This window comes from Lepisosteus platostomus, chromosome 6, assembly GCF_059453375.1.
Source record: "Lepisosteus platostomus isolate fLepPlt1 chromosome 6, fLepPlt1.hap1, whole genome shotgun sequence".
NCBI lineage: Eukaryota > Metazoa > Chordata > Actinopteri > Semionotiformes > Lepisosteidae > Lepisosteus > Lepisosteus platostomus.
In genome coordinates, this window is record NC_142616.1 from 16671699 (window position 1) to 16692282 (window position 20584).

General features: G+C 47.4%; 1 protein-coding gene and 15 non-coding genes across 21 annotated transcripts in view; 12 read left to right on the top strand and 4 right to left on the bottom strand.

Moving 5' to 3' along the window:
* The window catches only part of LOC148660816 (baculoviral IAP repeat-containing protein 1-like), an 86521-nt gene extending 75813 nt beyond the window's left edge, over positions 1-10708 (top strand). For 5 of the 6 annotated variants that reach the window (XM_088638023.1, XM_088638021.1, XM_088638019.1 and 2 more), the window contains 6 exons: positions 138-2252; positions 3870-4037; positions 5117-5275; positions 5903-5989; positions 7359-7523; positions 8497-10708. In XM_088638023.1, the coding sequence (XP_088494149.1) occupies positions 138-2252; positions 3870-4037; positions 5117-5275; positions 5903-5989; positions 7359-7523; positions 8497-8861 (3059 nt within the window). In that variant the 3' untranslated portion in view covers positions 8862-10708. Of the gene's footprint in view, positions 1-137; positions 2253-3869; positions 4038-5116; positions 5276-5902; positions 5990-7023; positions 7524-8496 lie in introns of those variants that run through there. The other variant, XM_088638022.1, reaches the window with a different exon arrangement.
* Positions 10709-11468: 760 nt separating this feature from the next.
* trnaa-agc (transfer RNA alanine (anticodon AGC)) lies at positions 11469-11541 on the top strand. The gene has a single exon. It is a non-coding gene; the product is annotated as a tRNA-Ala (tRNA).
* A 735-nt stretch (positions 11542-12276) lies between these two features.
* Positions 12277-12348, bottom strand: trnap-ugg (transfer RNA proline (anticodon UGG)). Its single transcript has one exon. It is a non-coding gene; the product is annotated as a tRNA-Pro (tRNA).
* Positions 12349-12537: 189 nt separating this feature from the next.
* On the top strand, positions 12538-12610 carry trnaa-ugc (transfer RNA alanine (anticodon UGC)). The gene has a single exon. It is a non-coding gene; the product is annotated as a tRNA-Ala (tRNA).
* A 407-nt stretch (positions 12611-13017) lies between these two features.
* Positions 13018-13090, top strand: trnam-cau (transfer RNA methionine (anticodon CAU)). Its single transcript has one exon. It is a non-coding gene; the product is annotated as a tRNA-Met (tRNA).
* A 486-nt stretch (positions 13091-13576) lies between these two features.
* trnaa-agc (transfer RNA alanine (anticodon AGC)) lies at positions 13577-13649 on the top strand. Its single transcript has one exon. It is a non-coding gene; the product is annotated as a tRNA-Ala (tRNA).
* Positions 13650-14384: 735 nt separating this feature from the next.
* On the bottom strand, positions 14385-14456 carry trnap-ugg (transfer RNA proline (anticodon UGG)). Its single transcript has one exon. It is a non-coding gene; the product is annotated as a tRNA-Pro (tRNA).
* Positions 14457-14645: 189 nt separating this feature from the next.
* On the top strand, positions 14646-14718 carry trnaa-ugc (transfer RNA alanine (anticodon UGC)). Its single transcript has one exon. It is a non-coding gene; the product is annotated as a tRNA-Ala (tRNA).
* A 407-nt stretch (positions 14719-15125) lies between these two features.
* trnam-cau (transfer RNA methionine (anticodon CAU)) lies at positions 15126-15198 on the top strand. The gene has a single exon. It is a non-coding gene; the product is annotated as a tRNA-Met (tRNA).
* A 504-nt stretch (positions 15199-15702) lies between these two features.
* Positions 15703-15775, top strand: trnaa-agc (transfer RNA alanine (anticodon AGC)). The gene has a single exon. It is a non-coding gene; the product is annotated as a tRNA-Ala (tRNA).
* Positions 15776-16510: 735 nt separating this feature from the next.
* trnap-ugg (transfer RNA proline (anticodon UGG)) lies at positions 16511-16582 on the bottom strand. The gene has a single exon. It is a non-coding gene; the product is annotated as a tRNA-Pro (tRNA).
* A 189-nt stretch (positions 16583-16771) lies between these two features.
* Positions 16772-16844, top strand: trnaa-ugc (transfer RNA alanine (anticodon UGC)). Its single transcript has one exon. It is a non-coding gene; the product is annotated as a tRNA-Ala (tRNA).
* Positions 16845-17251: 407 nt separating this feature from the next.
* On the top strand, positions 17252-17324 carry trnam-cau (transfer RNA methionine (anticodon CAU)). The gene has a single exon. It is a non-coding gene; the product is annotated as a tRNA-Met (tRNA).
* A 1294-nt stretch (positions 17325-18618) lies between these two features.
* trnap-ugg (transfer RNA proline (anticodon UGG)) lies at positions 18619-18690 on the bottom strand. The gene has a single exon. It is a non-coding gene; the product is annotated as a tRNA-Pro (tRNA).
* Positions 18691-19359: 669 nt separating this feature from the next.
* trnam-cau (transfer RNA methionine (anticodon CAU)) lies at positions 19360-19432 on the top strand. Its single transcript has one exon. It is a non-coding gene; the product is annotated as a tRNA-Met (tRNA).
* Positions 19433-19936: 504 nt separating this feature from the next.
* Positions 19937-20009, top strand: trnaa-agc (transfer RNA alanine (anticodon AGC)). Its single transcript has one exon. It is a non-coding gene; the product is annotated as a tRNA-Ala (tRNA).
* The last annotated feature ends 575 nt before the right edge of the window (positions 20010-20584 follow it).

Below are 20584 nucleotides of genomic sequence, written 5' to 3' on the forward strand. Positions count from 1 at the left end.
ATTTGTAAATGTCTTGCACAGTGTTTAGTTCAGTTTCATTTGACTGATGAACTTACCAGCTTGTAGGATTAACATGCAATTCAAGGAATCATTATGCAAGCTTGGTTCAGTTGTCTTTTATTTAATCATTATTTCAGAGTCTCGGCTGGAATTAAATATGTTGGAGAAGGAAGCCAGGAATCTGCAATTCCTCCTGAAGAAGGCCTACGCAACCAAGGAGTTCAGCAGGTCCTTCCCGTTCTCCGATATCCATATTCCTTTTGATATCCGCCTGCTGTACACGGAGGTAGTCATGGAGACGAAGGACTTCAGGAACGTTCCTCTTGCTCGGGTCACTCTGCCCGAAGTGCTGAGAGACCTGCGAAACATCACAGTGTTAGAGGGCCAGCTAGGGAGTGGGAAGACAGCCTGTCTGAAAATGATAGCTATGCTCTGGGCTCAGGGGGCGTGTCCCATTCTGAGGCGATTTGAATTAGTGTTTTATATTCCCTTGAACTGTGAACCTGAAAAACTCAGCGTGACTGAAATACTTAGGGATCATCTTCTCAAAGAGGAGCTGGGTATTTCAGAGTCAACCTTCCGGGAATTGATCCGTCATTATCGAGAACGTGTCCTGTTCCTGCTTGATGAATTTGGGAAGGATGCAAGTCCTCTTCCCATGCTGATAGAGGAGTTGATTCATCGGACCCACTTGTGGAAAATCCCAGTAATCGTTGGTGTAAGAACCCAAAGCCTTTACCTTATCCGGAAGCATGCTGAGCTCCTGATTGCTATCCTAGATTTTCCTCTGCATTGCACCATTCGCATCTTACGGAGTGTGCTGTCTTTTAACATGGTCCAAGTGGAGGATGTTTACAAAAGATTATATACATTCCCTGCCATCTGCCCCATCATCAAGACCCCCCTCTTTGGGTTAGCAGCCTGTGTGTCAAGGATTAAGTTCCCCAACAGAGAGTTTACCAGCATCTGCCTCCTCGACTGCTACCTGCAGTTCATAAGGAAAGACTCCGCTGGGCAGACGGGTGTCTGCGTCGACACGGTGTCCAGCGTGGGGGAGCTCTGTCTGAGAGGGCAGTTCCATGGGCAGTTTGAATTCACAGAGGCTGACCTTCTCCAGGCGGGAGTGAAGGAACCAGAGGCCCTCAGGCTGGGGCTTCTGAACAGACTCACAGCCCAGAGAATCCAGCCAGTGTATCGGGTCTTTCACGTCTGTTTCCAGGAGTATCTGGCCGCGGTGCGCATGAACGAGCTCATGACCTCCAGCGTCCCTGAGGAGAGGGAACAAAGTCAGAAATACTTAGAAGAGATAGATTCTTTAGCTACTTTTTTATGCTTTGGGCATTTCCTTACCTTCACCTCTACAAGGTCAGAAAGAGCAGCTACAATCGTCACGGACTATACACTGAACAGGATTAACAAGAACGCTGCTTTTAGTGCTGACGAGGCAATCAAAGCGTTCCATACTCATCACCCTGAGATCCCGGTTTATATTGATAATTTCCTGCATGCTATGAATGCCGCCCCAGATTTACGCATCACTGTTACAGATACTTTTCTCTTCGACCAGGTTTTAAGAATGCTGATTGACTCCCTGTATTTACCGTCCTGTTCGTCAATAATCACAGAGGGCATGAAAGGGAAAAGCTTTCTCATCAACCAAATTCCATTACACGGACTGTTTTATTTCATAAATCAGTATCCAGAGAGCATTAAGGGGATCAAGAGCTTTCACCTCCATTTTTTCAAGGAAATTACCTATTTCAATGAGAATGAGGATCGCTTTCAAATAACAGAACCACCGGCTGTTGAAGAGGAGTTCGCTGGTTCATTTCGTGATCCTGAGAGATTGAGAATTACAAAAAGGACATTTAATCATTTGTTTAATTTGGCATTCAGTTTTTTCTCTGCTCCCATACCTGAGGAGTTTATTGATGTGCTGTGTTCGGCTTACAACAGACATGAATATAAAATCCCCCTTCTGCACGTGTCCATCGTGCAGATGAGACAACTGGCGGAGAAAGAGCTGGAAAACTTGAGCCTGTTGTTCTTCCTGTCAGACTCTGTGGTTCTGGATGTCCTGGACAGTTCAGGAATAGTTCAAGAACTGCATCTTGTTCTGGAAAAATATGCAGCAAAGGTCAAGGGGTTGCTTGTGTTATCCAACAGAATGAGTGAAGAAGAGCAGGCAATTCTTGGCTCACTGACCAATTTGAGGTCCTTAACACTATTTTGCACGAAAGCAGATATTCCAGGTAAGAGGTCAGTTGTGTTGTAACGGTGTGGTCAGCAGGCCCGGATCAAGTGTCAGGAAACTCCGTTTCAAGGATATCTTGACTGTTTCAGAAGGGATAAGGATGCTTCTCTTCATTCAATAACAAAGATACCTACTGAATTTCTAAACACATTGCAGATCTTTTCTATGTAGGCTATGTTATTTAAGTTATTTAAAACTCTGAGAATTTGTTTTTATGTTTATAAGAATCCATGGGAATCAGACTGCTGTAGTATGTTCAATGTACAGAACAGTCTGCCATCATGCTGTGTCAGATGATTTTAGACTCACACGTTAGCATTGTGCTTTCAGCAGTGAGGAAAAACAATGCTTAATTAGCATCTTAGTAATAAGAATAATGTGTAATTTTCTAAATGCACTTAAAAATCCCTGTAACTCAGGTATAATTTAGATCTAATATATCAAATAGTGTGGTGTAGAATAGCTTTCCTCATGAGCTGGACAGCTTTCTGACCTTTTTTATTTGGCAGCTAGTAGTGAATTGATCCCAGGATGTCATCCAATTGTTTCCTGAAAGAAAACTATCCCACCACCCTTTGTGAGCTATTGTCTCCCATGCTCATTTTTAAATGTATTTCCCTGTGGTTTCCATTTGTGAAACAACTTGAATATTTAGCTTGTTCCATGCTTCCACATCCCTTTGTGTAAAGGAGTGCCTCCCTTCCTGACTGGAGGACCTCATCCAGCTGTCTTGAATGAAGTCAGGGTATCGGCTTTAACACTATCATGTTCCACAGCTGCTTTCGTAAAAAAGCCAGTTTGAAATTCACTTGTGCCCTCTAGTGTACTAGTACAGTGTACAGTAACACTTCGGTATTTATGAGGGTTAGGTGGCTTGAGGTCTCCTCAGATGGTGAATTTTCAAACATGGAACTTAATGCCTTGCTGGGAAATAATGTGTGGTTCCACAGTTCACAAAACCATAATGTTTTGTTATAACTTTTAACTATCAGTGATATTAGTTATTAGTATTTTTAAAGAAAATAAGTACTGAAAACTTCAGAAAAGCATTCCGTCCTCCCTGTAATTCTAATTACTGTATGTGCAAACTAATAAGATCACTGCTGTATAACAGCTTACCATGTACTGGACTTAGTTTTTCTTTTCGTTGTTGTGTGTATTTTCTTTCCTTTTAAATCTCCTTTTTATTATTGTTAAAAAATGCAGCACTATCGTCTTGTAATGATGTTTATTACCTCACAGGAATAACTGACAGGAAAGTGAATTGAAACTGATAGCTTAGGGATACATGGAAGGTATTTGTTTTAATAACATTTCTTTTATCTGGCAGCACAACACTGAGTCACGCACACGCACTGCTCTGGTAACAGGTCCACACACAAGCCACTTACGCTTTCCTGAAGGAAACTGAACAACTGAAGCATTACCCAGGATGCAGTGCTCCAGAATCCTGTTAAATCATGTTAGCGCAGCTGTGCCTTATAACATTGTATAACCTTATAACACTTTTGTGCAAAGAAGCGAAATCACGAATATTGAACACGGTTTTACTACAGAAAGTTGTCTGTTGTTAGTTTACAGTTTAATAAATAAACCGCCTTTTCTAATTTTCCAGAATTGCTACTCCGTCAAATGGACACATTTTCAAAACTGGAGGAACTGAAATTAGTACTGGGTCCATCTTCTGGAATTTTGTGTGCCCTACCAGTTGGATTCAGCAAGGTGGTTACTCTAAGGAAACTGTACTTGAATATTAACATACAAGAGGAAGACACTATATTAGGTAAGATCAGGTTAATCCATCCATCCACCCATTTTCTAAAGTGCTTTATACAGTACAGGGTCGTGAGGAAGCCAGAGCCTATCTAGCAACAGGGGTAAGGCAGGATACACCCTGGACGGGATGCCAGCCCACTGCAGAGCAGACAGATACAAGCATACATGCACACTCAGATCGGGGTCTGTTCACCTTCCAGCACTGCCAGTGGACTGTGGGAGGAAACTGCATCACCTGGAGGAAGCCCACATGAGCGCAGGGAGACATGCAAACTCCATGCAGACAGCACTGAAATTGAACCCAGGGCCACTGTGCTACAAGGCTAACCCTAACCCTGAACTGGAATAAGTGGTTAGGAAAAGGGTGGATGGATGAGTCAGACCAACAAAGATCTGTTGGAATGAATGGCTACTCCTGACCAAGACTGGGAAGCACTGTTTTTTAGGTGATCAAAACATGATTCCGAAAATATTGTGCCAGAGCAAACAAATATGGGCGTTTGGACTGCATTTTCTTCTAATACATCAAACCATTTTGTCTTTAAAAACACTTAACATGACCGAACAGATGTGTTCCTTGGAGCAATACGAATGCAAAAAACATTGCTGCATGAATCTAAATATCTGCCTTAACTGCATTTCATCTAAAATTTCCAAACTCATTTATGTAATCAACTACAGCCTTCCCTTTATAGATTCGATAGTGTGTGACAAGTAGAAGCTACATTAATGCTTACAAATAACCAAAATGTAAGTCTTACAAAAGTGCTGATGAAAAGTTAAAGGACGAAGGAATAGAATGCACTTTGGGTGTTGTCACAGCATTGTTTGAAAAGGCACAAGCAGATAAATTAAGAATGCAAAGACCAAAATGAATCAAGGTAAGGACAATGCTGAGGTCAAATCAATATACAGTAATTATTATTGGGAAAAATCCTACTGTATTATTGCAACGTGATTGCACTGCCCTGCTTGGTGAAAGAACCAGCTGCTGTGGTTTTCAGGAGGAGTGGCCAGTCATCGTCTGCACCAGTAACAGTATGAAGCTTCTGATTTTTTTGTTTCGTTTTTTTGTTTCTGTTTTAGCGTGGCTTTTCGCACATTTCCCACTCTTGTCCAGCTTTGTATTGGAAAGTGACTCCTGTCCTGGGTTGGAAGGCATCATCGGCGCCCTGCCTTGCGCTAGCCTGCAGGAGCTCAAACTGGGCTGCATAGTGTTTACCGATTCTCAGCTGAGCTCTTTTGGTGAGCCGTTTCCTTCTGCCAATGAGTCTGCGCCATGTTCTTATGGATCACATTCCAGATTGTTGTTCTAGCAGTTCTTATCCAGCGGGTTTTATAGAGGTTATCAAAACTAGTCACCCTGGCCTAGACTTTTTCACATATTACTGACAAAATAATGTCAAAATAAAAACAAAGGTCTACAGCTCATCCCAAATCAATTAGAAATATAAGACAGAATGTAACTTGCATGAGTAGTTAACTGCTTTTGCTATGAAACACTTGAATCCAGGGCATTATCCTCAACAACATGCCTGGGAATCTTGTTCTGCACTCTCATAGTTTCCTTCTGTGCTCTTTGGTTCACATTTCACTGTTCATTCTGAAGATGCCCAGCCAGAGTTTCTATTTCATTTTCATTTGCAATTACTGTTCAGAGCGTCTGACCATTTGTTTTTCACTTGGAAGACGTATTTTACAGTGTGTAAATAAAGGTAAAATAAATTGTGATTTTAGGTTTATTTCCCCTGCACAACCTTTTCACAGATCAAACTGTTCAGAGGGTATTCTATTTCTGGACTTAATAGAAGAGAAAATGTAAGAGTTGTAGTTGTGATCTCTGCTAATTGTAAAGTTTTGTTTTTTTCTCAGTTGCACAGCTGGGGAGATTCACAAATCTGAAAGTGCTGAAGCTGTGTAATGAAGTGTTTGACTCTGTGGAAGTAATGCCAGCTTTTGGTAGGTGGAAACTGACTTGGCGAAAGGCCAGGCACTTCTCGCTGAGTTACTGAAGCTTTCATGTGAACCACTCGTCTTATTGACAATGAGACTGTAACATATTCATGATTTGATCTTAAGTTCTATGACTTTTTTAATATAGGCTAATTGATTGGTTGATATGCAGTTCAGCTCCAATTTCTTCGAGATGTTGGGCATGATTGTGTTGACCTAAAATCAGTTTGCTTGCTCTGCATGGGTGGCACGTTGGCTCCCTGGGGTGTATTGTTGGGACATTGGCATTGCCTGTCATTGCATTAGCAGTTCTGGAGCCCTGGGTTTAATTCTGGACCTGGGTTCTGTCTGTGGGGAGTTTGCATGTTCTCTTCGGTTTAGTGTGGGTTTCTTTCAGATGCTCTGGTCTCCTCCCACAGTCCAAAGACATGCTGGTAGGTTATATAGATCTGTGCACATCTAGATACATCCAGGATGTATCTGCCAGGCACCTGTTTCTTGCTGGGATAGACTCCAGCTGCCACGCAGCCCTATACCGGATAACATGGCTAGTAAATGGATTGATGAATTTGGTTTACAGAATTATCAATTTTTAAAAATACACCGCATAGATATTGTATTGTATGTGTGCCTATAAAACATTTAAGTATCTACAGCTGGCATCTATATGTGCCCTGCAATGGAAAACCAAATGATGAAAACATTTGACTGTCCATTGGACTTGTTGTAACAGTCTTGAAACACAGGCTAATGCAGAGAAACAGACATACAGACATAAGGCTCAGAAACAGCACTGTTTATTCATAGTCCAGGGAAATAAAAAACTTCAAAGTAAAAGCCTAACTCTTTTTCAGTCCCTCACTATCAGGAGTGGGCAGCTAAGCTAATTGCCCTCCTCAAAGAACCGAACAACTCTTAACTCCAGTCTCTCTCTCTCTGTGACTCTTCACCAACAAAAAACATTTCCTTGAGTCTCTTCATACTAAACACTTCCAGAACCTTGCAGCTCTGTCCTCTGTGTCTTTCTCTTGGTCCCTCAGATGCACAAAGCCTAACGGAGGATCTGCCGTCTGTCTTCAAATGGCAGAAAGCACAGCAACTGTTTTTTGGAAGCTTGAGCTTCCTTCTCTGTGATCTGACACCTGACCAATAATCTTCCACCAGCAGGTCAAGGGTCAAGTGACAGCGGGCAGCAGCTCACACCCCACAGCAGTCTGGGAAATGTGGTCCAGACAAGAACCTCCAGTTTGTCTTGACTCACTCCCCTCTTGCACATATTTGTACAGTACGTATAGTAAAGAGACTGAATGTCCTGAAGGGATAGGCCGTCCTGAAAAGAGCTGAGTAAAGTGCTGCTAATTATCTGTGTTCTCAGCTTGTGCTCTGCAGAAACTTAAAAACCTTGAAGTCTTGCATCTGCCATTTGGAAGAGGCATGAAGGAGGCAGCTGAGATGATTATTAAAGCTTGTCAAACTCTGCCGTGTTTGAGGTCCCTTCGAATGCACTCCTGTTTGAACGATGACAGTCTTGTCACATTTGGTAAGTTGTACCAAGATCCTTTACGTTTAGAATAGATCTGCAACAGAATAAGTGCTTGTTATGACAAGCCTACTGTATGATTTTCAAATGGTGTAAAAATAAGAACTAAATCAAACCTGTCAGTGCTGGGGCCCTGGGTTCAGTTCCTAAGATGCTATCTGTGTGGCATTTGTATGTTCTCTCTGTGTTGATGTGGGCTTCCACGCACATGCTGGTAGGTTAATTAGCCTAAGTCAAGAGTGTGTGTGCGTCTGCCCTGTAATGGATTGGTGTGCCATCCAGGGAGTATCCTGCCCTACGCCTGTTGCTTGCTGGGATAGGCTCCAGCTCCCCTGTGACCCCATGTGGGATATTCTGGTTAGGAAGTGGATGGGTCACAGAACGCAGCCAGAAGGTTCAGAAACATAACTCTCTACTTTATCATATTTTTTGTTTTCTATGTAATTTTTCAAATACATTGCTTAGGATGCATCCTACAGTATGTCTGTTAAAAAACATTCAAAACATCTAAATAAAGTAAGTGCTTTTAGTTATTTTAATCAGGCATAGGAAATCATAAAATTGAGCTTTTTCTAATTTTTGATAAGCTTCATGCCAGAATTGTTATCCTATTGATTTAGGATTGTTGTAATAAAACAGTAGTTCTGTTTCTAACAATAGTGCATTTCATTTTTCAATGCAATTGAAGATTTATTATTAGAAATATAAACAACATGGTAGTATTAGTATTCTAAAAAAATAATATTGTTTAAACCTATCTATCAGGAAAACATTATCTTGGTTGATACTACTGTTTTTAAACAGTAAAAATAGATTTTCATGGTAATGCTATATCAAATTTAGATAACTAATTTGTGGAAATGACATTCAAATGAATTAAATTAGCTGATTAGCTTGATTAGCTGCCCTTACCTACAGCTGCAATACCACAACTGTATTCCATGTAGTAAACAAATATAAATCTATTTTTTAGCAAAGGCAACCCAAAATGGCCATTTCCTTGGACTTCATAAACTCATTATAGACCACAGCATCAACACCACAGAAAGAGGCTGGCAGGAATTGTTCCACTGTCTGGGGCGCCTGAGTAACCTGGTGAAGGTGGACATCTCCAGACCCGTGTCTCATCTGATGAAACCTTCTTCCCGCCTGGTCGTCGCCTTTGTGAGGGCCATCGCGCAGCTCCCCAGAATCCAGCATGTTCTTCTGCTGGGCTGGCTGCTGGACGAAATGGACCGGAAGCTGTTCAAAGACATGAAGAAGAGGCATCCTCAGTCACGACACATTAGTTTGACCTACAAGATCCACGTTCAGCCAAAGATTGTAGAGAGCGTTTGAGCTTTAGTTGGCAACACGTACTGTACCACAACTTAAACAACAGAAATCAATCCCCGTTCAACCATCGCTTTCAGACGCTGTTGGCACCCGGTGAAGTACAGGTGTACTTGAAATGAAATGAGATGTGTACTTGTACTAATTAACTGCTGTCTCGATGTTTTTCTATTATTGGAAAATAAGACTGCAAAACCTGAAACCTCTAAATATATTATTATTAATTATATTTACATTTCCCTGTGCAAGGTCTGAAACAACTCCTTAGGCCTTGCAATCTAACACTGACTGTTCTTGGATCCTATGGGGAAATAGAAAGGGCAGAAGGGTCATGATCTGTTTTGTAACCAAGTGTATTCTGTAAAAGGATGTGATGAACTGTCTCCAGTCATTCGTCCTGCTCTCCTAATATGGACTAGCTGTAGATTGCTGTAATATCTCTCGCTGTGCTGTTGTTACCGAGGGAGCTTGGTAAAGTCCCTGATTATCTCCAGCTGACAGAAGAAATAAAGCTGCTGTAATCGCCTGAGAGCTGGTATCCCATGACACCAGGTAACTGAGGCTCACGCAAGCACATCACCCGTTGGGTCATCTGTCATTCCAGCATCCAGCATCCCAACGACTGGAGCTACTTGTGGGAATAGGTACTGGCCAGAAGGAGCCCCAATTGGAAATGGCTTCGCCCAGAGGTTGAATGAACATTCAAGTGCTTGTGAAGGGCAGGGTCTTTATTAACAGCCGTTCATCTCTGATATCCACAAAATGTGTCCTATCAGACATTTCCAAAGGTGTGTGTCCAGTGTTGTACACTGGGCCATGGAAGTGTCAGGGAATGACGATGCCTCAATAACGGAGTTACTTTTATTTTGTAACCGACTGCACCGCCTAGCAGTAGGAAAGGGTGCCAGGACACTATACACTTGTGTCTCTCGGGGGAAAGCAGGGATATTGGGGATTTGGGGGTACAGAGAATTAAGTTGTGGTGGCAAATGTAAGGGTACGTTCAAGAAAAGAACCTTCTGCATCTTTTTGAAAGTGATTATTTACGGTAGTTCTTTGGAACACCGCCCCTTCTCTGTCCTGTGGCTGTGGTCCAGTTCTACACAGCCAGAGTGCTGCAAGTCTTGCAGACGGAAGAGGAGACTCCTCCTGTTCTGTACTGTACTGCAAGGCGGTGTAGGAGAGCACACGTCCCAGTGACTGTGCGGCTCCTACTGGACCGGTCCGCAGAGCAAGTGAGAGGCGAGCAACACGCTGCTCTGAATTTCCTGAGGCTCATTCCCAAGGTCAGAGGACTGACCTGAAAAGATCTGTTACAGAAGTCTCTGAAGTTGATCTTTTTAGAGCTGCAAATACAATAAATTTGCAATTACAATTTGTTTTTTACTTGTAAGTCATATAATGCTACACAGGAGAGACCTCTGTAACTGCAGTGAACTAAAATGACCTGAAACGATCTGCTCCTCTGACCTTGTGAGTGAGTGGGAGAAGTGAGACTGTTCACAACTGTCTTAAATAATGACTTTTAAAAAGAGGACGTGTCCTTGCACTGGCCTACGAACGTTACACTCGGAATCCCCAAATCCTATCCCTTTTCACACTCAGAAGTGTAGAGTACCATCCTAATGAAAAAGTAACAAATCTATTAAGTTAACAGTCAGAGGGGGCAGATCACATTTAAGACATACACTGAATTTAAATATGTATTTAATTTTTGTTCTTAATTAACCAGGAATTCTGAAAATTTACTATTGCATACTAAAGGCTCTACATCTATCAGATGAAATATAGAATCTTATAGACATTACAATATATTGTTAAATTGCACTGATTAATAAACATGAATTAATAAACTTCATTGTGTATATTTGTGGTGTGTCTATAAAGCAATTTTAGGGAAATATTACAATAAAATTCAAGCGACTGATGCAAGTTCATTTCTGACTGGGGATATTATTTCCACTGTATTCAGAAACGTTCTAATATTTGGTGTTCTCCTTAGTCCCCTACATCACCAAAGACTACAGGGCAGCAGCTGTTACTTTGGATTCATTATAAATGAGGGACCTCTCGCACCCTCATAATCTCATCTTCAGAAAGTCGTGAGTTTCAGGGCAGAGCATCTTGCTCTTTTCAGACACTTGCAGCAACTATTCGCACAGAACCACGTCTGCGTGCCTACCACGTGGAAAGCGTCACCTTTACACGGGAGAGGAGCAAAGCCGCACCTCTTTCCTACATAACACTCACATTCAGAGTTAAGTCCACAAATTTGCCCTAACTTTCGCTGTCGCTGCTGTCAGCCTGCCCCTGTTGCCGATGAAAGGCTCACACAGCGTCATGACAGTTGCAAAACAATGTTCCACACTCCGTAAGCAACACCTTCAGTGTTTCAAGTCACCCGATATGCCGAGAGTCAAAGGAGCGCAAAACCCCAAGCGTCAAAAGACAAGATGAGTTGATGGAAAGAGCATTGAATTGAGGAGCACAAAAGTTCAGCTCGTACAATAGGCAAGGAAGGTCTATTCGTGCGTCTTCATCGCACTTGAAAGGACTGCATTGCAGACCAAGGGCAGCGGGCGGTAAGACATGATGCCGAGAAGCCTGAAGCGAGGGGGATTAGCTCAAATGGTAGAGCGCTCGCTTAGCATGCGAGAGGTAGCGGGATCGATGCCCGCATCCTCCAGGTGCGAGTCTGGAGCTCTGGGAGCCAGGTGCTCTCCTTTAGCCTCTGCGACTTCTGATAGGTTCTCCTCCGCTCAACGTCCTTCAGCTGTCAAGCATTGAAGGGCCACGCCTCCTTCCCCACCTCAGTCTGCACCGAGTGCGTCTCCGGCATTTTCTCGTCCGATTTGGCAGCTTAGCAAATGAAAAGAATATCCGAGTGAAAACGGTGGTGAGAATACTCTCACGAATCCTTAGAAGACGTGCGTTTGATCAACGATTGCTTAACATTCCCATTCGAGCCATCAAGCTCGTAGTTTTCCTTCAAATATTGAAAGCTGTCAGCGAGCACATCACGCTCTGCAGGACGGTGAAGTATTTGGAGTACTTCAACAGAAAGAAGAGCAGACAGCTCCACAAATATGCGAGGCACAGAGAGCGCAAGGCGAGCCCCGCACACGTTTCGGTGGCTGAGAGAGGGCGGTTTTTGCTTCTGCATTTCTCAAGTAATGGCGCATGACGACAAGCGATCGCGGTGCTCATTTACCACATAGCGGTGAGGAGTTTTCAGGACGTGTTCTTTTGAACGAGCAACGAGGTTGCCGCCTTGGACAGCTGACTGCACGCTGGCATTGTGCCACGTGATGAGGATTGACCAGGCTCCTTCAGTCATCAGTCACCTTCCATCGTTTGCCGTAAGCAGACGCTGCGAGGTGATGTGGATATCAGGTCCCAGGAGTGTGGAAGAGGAGGAAAAGGGCTCGTCCGGGATTTGAACCCGGGACCTCTCGCACCCAAAGCGAGAATCATACGCCTAGACCAACGAGCCACAGCGACTCTTCCGCTTCTGTGTTGTCAGCGAGCTGGAGCACGGGGGGAGGCGTCATTCGCTCGTCCCGTCAGACCTTCATCAATAAGTCAAGAAAGCCGACTGCCTTGCAGGCGAAGGGCAGTGGACGGCGCCCGGTAAGAGGGGAACAAGCGGCACAAGGCGACGCCGAGGAGGAAGGGACAGCGAGGGGGATTAGCTCACATGGTAGAGCGCTCGCTTTGCATGCGAGAGGTAGCGGGATCGATGCCCGCATCCTCCAGGTGTACGCTGAGCGCTCGGTGTGCCGAAAGGTGTCCTTTAACCCCTGATCACGCCTTGCGAGGAGAGTGTGGAGCGTTTAGCAGCCACGCCCCCTTTTCATCTTCTCTCTGGCTTAAGTGCGTCTCCGCCACTCTCTCTTGACACTTCATGGCAGCATGTCAGAGGTCCGAGTGATGTCTTTAATGGCTGAGTGAGGGCACGATGCTGAAGCAGAGAGGCCATTTCAGCCAGAGAGACTTGTGCTAGGTGAGCTGTGAAAGACAGACTCGCGACAGAAACAAAGCCCCAACGTTTCGGGTGAGATCAAAAGGCAAATGCAACACCCAGCAGCGGGTGTCGCAAGATTAGGGAACAGGCGTCTGAAATCCCTGTGAGGCAAACTTTCCGGCCCGAGTGCCGCAGCTGGCCTCGTTGGCGTAGTAGGTAGCGCGTCAGTCTCATAATCTGAAGGTCGTGAGTTCGATCCTCACACGGGGCAGGGCCACTCGCTTTCTTGCTCTTCTCAGACACTTGCAGCAACTATTCGCTCAGAACCACGTCTGCGTGCCTACCACGTGGAAAGCGTCACCAAAGCCGCACCCCTTTCCTACATAACACTCACATTCAGAGTTAAGTCCACAAATTTGCCCTAACTTTCGCTGGCGCTGCTGTCAGCCTGCCCCTGTTGCCGATGAAAGGCTCACACAGCGTCATGACAGTTGCAAAACAATGTTCCACACTCCGTAAGCAACAACTTCAGTGTTTCAAGTCACCCGATATGCCGAGAGTCAAATGCTCGCAAAACCCCAAGCGTCAAAAGACAAGATGAGTTGATGGAAAGAGCATTGAATTGAGGAGCACAAAAGTTCAGCTCGTACAATAGGCAAGGAAGGTCTATTCGTGCGTCTTCATCGCACTTGAAAGGACTGCCTTGCAGACCAAGGGCAGCGGGCGGTAAGACATGATGCCGAGAGGCCTGAAGCGAGGGGGATTAGCTCAAATGGTAGAGCGCTCGCTTAGCATGCGAGAGGTAGCGGGATCGATGCCCGCATCCTCCAGGTGCGAGTCTGGATCTCTGGGAGCCAGGTGCTCTCCTTTAGCCTCTGCGACTTCTGATAGGTTCTCCTCCGCTCAACGTCCTTCAGCTGTCAAGCATTGAAGGGCCACGCCTCCTTCCCCACCTCAGTCTGCACCGAGTGCGTCTCCGGCATTTTCTCGTCCGATTTGGCAGCTTAGCAAATGAAAAGTATATCCGAGTGAAAACGGTGGTGAGAATACTCTCACGAATCCTTAGAAGACGTGCGTTTGATCAACGATTGCTTAACATTCACATTCGAGCCATCAAGCTCGTAGTTTTCCTTCAAATATTGAAAGCTGTCAGCGAGCACATCACGCTCTGCAGGACGGTGAAGTATTTGGAGTACTTCAACAGAAAGAAGAGCAGACAGCTCCACAAATATGCGAGGCGCAGAGAGCGCAAGGCGAGCCCCGCACACGTTTCGGTGGCTGAGAGAGGGCGGTTTTTGCTTCTGCATTTCTCAAGTAATGGCGCATGACGACAAGCGATCGCGGTGCTCATTTACCACATAGCGGTGAGGAGTTTTCAGGACGTGTTCTTTTGAACGAGCAACGAGGTTGCCGCCTTGGACAGCTGACTGCACGCTGGCATTGTGCCACGTGATGAGGATTGACCAGGCTCCTTCAGTCATCAGTCACCTTCCATCGTTTGCCGTAAGCAGACGCTGCGAGGTGATGTGGATATCAGGTCCCAGGAGTGTGGAAGAGGAGGAAAAGGGCTCGTCCGGGATTTGAACCCGGGACCTCTCGCACCCAAAGCGAGAATCATACGCCTAGACCAACGAGCCACAGCGACTCTTCCGCTTCTGTGTTGTCAGCGAGCTGGAGCACGGGGGGAGGCGTCATTCGCTCGTCCCGTCAGACCTTCATCAATAAGTCAAGAAAGCCGACTGCCTTGCAGGCGAAGGGCAGTGGACGGCGCCCGGTAAGAGGGGAACAAGCGGCACAAGGCGACGCCGAGGAGGAAGGGACAGCGAGGGGGATTAGCTCACATGGTAGAGCGCTCGCTTTGCATGCGAGAGGTAGCGGGATCGATGCCCGCATCCTCCAGGTATACGCTGAGCGTTCGGTGTGCCGAAAGGTGTCCTTTAACCCCTGATCACGCCTTGCGAGGAGAGTGTGGAGCGTTTAGCAGCCACGCCCCCTTTTCATCTTCTCTCTGGCTTAAGTGCGTCTCCGCCACTCTCTCTTGACACTTCATGGCAGCATGTCAGAGGTCCGAGTGATGTCTTTAATGGCTGAGTGAGGGCACGATGCTGAAGCAGAGAGGCCATTTCAGCCAGAGAGACTTGTGCTAGGTGAGCTGTGAAAGACAGACTCGCGACAGAAACAAAGCCCCAAAGTCTCGGGTGAGATCAAAAGGCAAATGCAACACCCAGCAGCGGGTGTCGCAAGATTAGGGAACAGGCGTCTGAAATCCCTGTGAGGCAAACTTTCCGGCCCGAGTGCCGCAGCTGGCCTCGTTGGCGTAGTAGGTAGCGCGTCAGTCTCATAATCTGAAGGTCGTGAGTTCGATCCTCACACGGGGCAGGGCCACTCGCTTTCTTGCTCTTCTCAGACACTTGCAGCAACTATTCGCTCAGAACCACGTCTGCGTGCCTACCACGTGGAAAGCGTCACCTTTACACGGGAGAGGAGCAAAGCCGCACCCCTTTCCTACATAACACTCACATTCAGAGTTAAGTCCACAAATTTGCCCTAACTTTCGCTGGCGCTGCTGTCAGCCTGCCCCTGTTGCCGATGAAAGGCTCACACAGCGTCATGACAGTTGCAAAACAATGTTCCACACTCCGTAAGCAACAACTTCAGTGTTTCAAGTCACCCGATATGCCGAGAGTCAAAGGAGCGCAAAACCCCAAGCGTCAAAAGACAAGATGAGTTGATGGAAAGAGCATTGAATTGAGGAGCACAAAAGTTCAGCTCGTACAATAGGCAAGGAAGGTCTATTCGTGCGTCTTCATCGCACTTGAAAGGACTGCCTTGCAGACCAAGGGCAGCGGGCGGTAAGACATGATGCCGAGAGGCCTGAAGCGAGGGGGATTAGCTCAAATGGTAGAGCGCTCGCTTAGCATGCGAGAGGTAGCGGGATCGATGCCCGCATCCTCCAGGTGCGAGTCTGGATCTCTGGGAGCCAGGTGCTCTCCTTTAGCCTCTGCGACTTCTGATAGGTTCTCCTCCGCTCAACGTCCTTCAGCTGTCAAGCATTGAAGGGCCACGCCTCCTTCCCCACCTCAGTCTGCACCGAGTGCGTCTCCGGCATTTTCTCGTCCGATTTGGCAGCTTAGCAAATGAAAAGTATATCCGAGTGAAAACGGTGGTGAGAATACTCTCACGAATCCTTAGAAGACGTGCGTTTGATCAACGATTGCTTAACATTCACATTCGAGCCATCAAGCTCGTAGTTTTCCTTCAAATATTGAAAGCTGTCAGCGAGCACATCATGCTCTGCAGGACGGTGAAGTATTTGGAGTACTTCAACAGAAAGAAGAGCAGACAGCTCCACAAATATGCGAGGCGCAGAGAGCGCAAGGCGAGCCCCGCACACGTTTCGGTGGCTGAGAGAGGGCGGTTTTTGCTTCTGCATTTCTCAAGTAATGGCGCATGACGACAAGCGATCGCGGTGCTCATTTACCACATAGCGGTGAGGAGTTTTCAGGACGTGTTCTTTTGAACGAGCAACGAGGTTGCCGCCTTGGACAGCTGACTGCACGCTGTCATTGTGCCACGTGATGAGGATTGACCAGGCTCCTTCAGTCATCAGTCACCTTCCATCGTTTGCCGTAAGCAGACGTTGCGAGGTGATGTGGATATCAGGTCCCAGGAGTGTGGAAGAGGAGGAAAAGGGCTCGTCCGGGATTTGAACCCGGGACCTCTCGCACCCAAAGCGAGAATCATACGCCTAGACCAACGAGCCACAGCGACTCTTCCGCTTCTGTGTTGTCAGCGAGCTGCAGGACGGGGGGAGGCGTCATTCGCTCGTCCCGTCAGACCTTCATCAATAAGTCAAGAAAGCCGACTGCCTTGCAGGCGAAGGGCAGTGGACGGCGCCCGGTAAGAGGGGAACAAGCGGCACAAGGCGACGCCGAGGAGGAAGGGACAGTGAGGGGGATTAGCTCACATGGTAGAGCGCTCGCTTTGCATGCGAGAGGTAGCGGGATCGATGCCCGCATCCTCCAGGTGTACGCTGAGCGCTCGGTGTGCCGAAAGGTGTCCTTTAACCCCTGATCACGCCTTGCGAGGAGAGTGTGGAGCGTTTAGCAGCCACGCCCCCTTTTCATCTTCTCTCTGGCTTAAGTGCGTCTCCGCCACTCTCTCTTGACACTTCATGGCAGCATGTCAGAGGTCCGAGTGATGTCTTTAATGGCTGAGTGAGGGCACGATGCTGAAGCAGAGAGGCCATTTCAGCCAGAGAGACTTGTGCTAGGTGAGCTGTGAAAGACAGACTCGCGACAGAAACAAAGCCCCAAAGTCTCGGGTGAGATCAAAAGGCAAATGCAACACCCAGCAGCGGGTGTCGCAAGATTAGGGAACAGGCGTCTGAAATCCCTGTGAGGCAAACTTTCCGGCCCGAGTGCCGCAGCTGGCCTCGTTGGCGTAGTAGGTAGCGCGTCAGTCTCATAATCTGAAGGTCGTGAGTTCGATCCTCACACGGGGCAGGGCCACTCGCTTTCTTGCTCTTCTCAGACACTTGCAGCAACTATTCGCTCAGAACCACGTCTGCGTGCCTACCACGTGGAAAGCGTCACCAAAGCCGCACCCCTTTCCTACATAACACTCACATTCAGAGTTAAGTCCACAAATTTGCCCTAACTTTCGCTGGCGCTGCTGTCAGCCTGCCCCTGTTGCCGATGAAAGGCTCACACAGCGTCATGACAGTTGCAAAACAATGTTCCACACTCCGTAAGCAACAACTTCAGTGTTTCAAGTCACCCGATATGCCGAGAGTCAAAGGAGCGCAAAACCCCAAGCGTCAAAAGACAAGATGAGTTGATGGAAAGAGCATTGAATTGAGGAGCACAAAAGTTCAGCTCGTACAATAGGCAAGGAAGGTCTATTCGTGCGTCTTTATCGCACTTGAAAGGACTGCCTTGCAGACCAAGGGCAGCGGGCGGTAAGACATGATGCCGAGAGGCCTGAAGCGAGAGGGATTAGCTCAAATGGTAGAGCGCTCGCTTAGCATACGAGAGGTAGCGGGATCGATGCCCGCATCCTCCAGGTGCGAGTCTGGAGCTCTGGGAGCCAGGTGCTCTCCTTTAGCCTCTGCGACTTCTGATAGGTTCTCCTCCGCTCAACGTCCTTCAGCTGTCAAGCATTAAAGGGCCACGCCTCCTTCCCCACCTCAGTCTGCACCGAGTGCGTCTCCGGCATTTTCTCGTCCGATTTGGCAGCTTAGCAAATGAAAAGTATATCCGAGTGAAAACGGTGGTGAGAATACTCTCACGAATCCTTAGAAGGCGTGCGTTTGATCAACGATTGCTTAACATTCACATTCGAGCCATCAAGCTCGTAGTTTTCCTTCAAATATTGAAAGCTGTCAGCGAGCACATCACGCTCTGCAGGACGGTGAAGTATTTGGAGTACTTCAACAGAAAGAAGAGCAGACAGCTCCACAAATATGCGAGGCGCAGAGAGCGCAAGGCGAGCCCCGCACACGTTTCGGTGGCTGAGAGAGGGCGGTTTTTGCTTCTGCATTTCTCAAGTAATGGCGCATGACGACAAGCGATCGCGGTGCTCATTTACCACATAGCGGTGAGGAGTTTTCAGGACGTGTTCTTTTGAACGAGCAACGAGGTTGCCGCCTTGGACAGCTGACTGCACGCTGGCATTGTGCCACGTGATGAGGATTGACCAGGCTCCTTCAGTCATCAGTCACCTTCCATCGTTTGCCGTAAGCAGACGTTGCGAGGTGATGTGGATATCAGGTCCCAGGAGTGTGGAAGAGGAGGAAAAGGGCTCGTCCGGGATTTGAACCCGGGACCTCTCGCACCCAAAGCGAGAATCATACGCCTAGACCAACGAGCCACAGCGACTCTTCCGCTTCTGTGTTGTCAGCGAGCTGCAGGACGGGGGGAGGCGTCATTCGCTCGTCCCGTCAGACCTTCATCAATAAGTCAAGAAAGCCGACTGCCTTGCAGGCGAAGGGCAGTGGACGGCGCCCGGTAAGAGGGGAACAAGCGGCACAAGGCGACGCCGAGGAGGAAGGGACAGTGAGGGGGATTAGCTCACATGGTAGAGCGCTCGCTTTGCATGCGAGAGGTAGCGGGATGGATGCCCGCATCCTCCAGGTGTACGCTGAGCGCTCGGTGTGCCGAAAGGTGTCCTTTAACCCCTGATCACGCCTTGCGAGGAGAGTGTGGAGCGTTTAGCAGCCACGCCCCCTTTTCATCTTCTCTCTGGCTTAAGTGCGTCTCCGCCACTCTCTCTTGACACTTCATGGCAGCATGTCAGAGGTCCGAGTGATGTCTTTAATGGCTGAGTGAGGGCACGATGCTGAAGCAGAGAGGCCATTTCAGCCAGAGAGACTTGTGCTAGGTGAGCTGTGAAAGACAGACTCGCGACAGAAACAAAGCCCCAACGTTTCGGGTGAGATCAAAAGGCAAATGCAACACCCAGCAGTGGGTGTCGCAAGATTAGGGAACAGGCGTCTGAAATCCCTGTGAGGCAAACTTTCCGGCACGAGTGCCGCAGCTGGCCTCGTTGGCGTAGTAGGTAGCGCGTCAGTCTCATAATCTGAAGGTCGTGAGTTCGATCCTCACACGGGGCAGGGCCACTCGCTTTCTTGCTCTTCTCAGACACTTGCAGCAACTATTCGCTCAGAAACACGTCTGCGTGCCTACCACGTGGAAAGCGTCACCTTTACACGGGAGAGGAGCAAAGCCGCACCCCTTTCCTACATAACACTCACATTCAGAGTTAAGTCCACAAATTTGCCCTAACTTTCGCTGGCGCTGCTGTCAGCCTGCCCCTGTTGCCGATGAAAGGCTCACACAGCGTCATGACAGTTGCAAAACAATGTTCCACACTCCGTAAGCAACAACTTCAGTGTTTCAAGTCACCCGATATGCCGAGAGTCAAAGGAGCGCAAAACCCCAAGCGTCAAAAGACAAGATGAGTTGATGGAAAGAGCATTGAATTGAGGAGCACAAAAGTTCAGCTCGTACAATAGGCAAGGAAGGTCTATTCGTGCGTCTTCATCGCACTTGAAAGGACTGCCTTGCAGACCAAGGGCAGCGGGCGGTAAGACATGATGCCGAGAGGCCTGAAGCGAGGGGGATTAGCTCAAATGGTAGAGCGCTCGCTTAGCATGCGAGAGGTAGCGGGATCGATGCCCGCATCCTCCAGGTGCGAGTCTGGAGCTCTGGGAGCCAGGTGCTCTCCTTTAGCCTCTGCGACTTCTGATAGGTTCTCCTCCACTCAACGTCCTTCAGCTGTCAAGCATTAAAGGGCCACGCCTCCTTCCCCACCTCAGTCTGCACCGAGTGCGTCTCCGGCATTTTCTCGTCCGATTTGGCAGCTTAGCAAATGAAAAGTATATCCGAGTGAAAACGGTGGTGAGAATACTCTCACGAATCCTTAGAAGACGTGCGTTTGATCAACGATTGCTTAACATTCCCATTCGAGCCATCAAGCTCGTAGTTTTCCTTCAAATATTGAAAGCTGTCAGCGAGCACATCACGCTCTGCAGGACGGTGAAGTATTTGGAGTACTTCAACAGAAAGAAGAGCAGACAGCTCCACAAATATGCGAGGCACAGAGAGCGCAAGGCGAGCCCCGCACACGTTTCGGTGGCTGAGAGAGGGCGGTTTTTGCTTCTGCATTTCTCAAGTAATGGCGCATGACGACAAGCGATCGCGGTGCTCATTTACCACATAGCGGTGAGGAGTTTTCAGGACGTGTTCTTTTGAACGAGCAACGA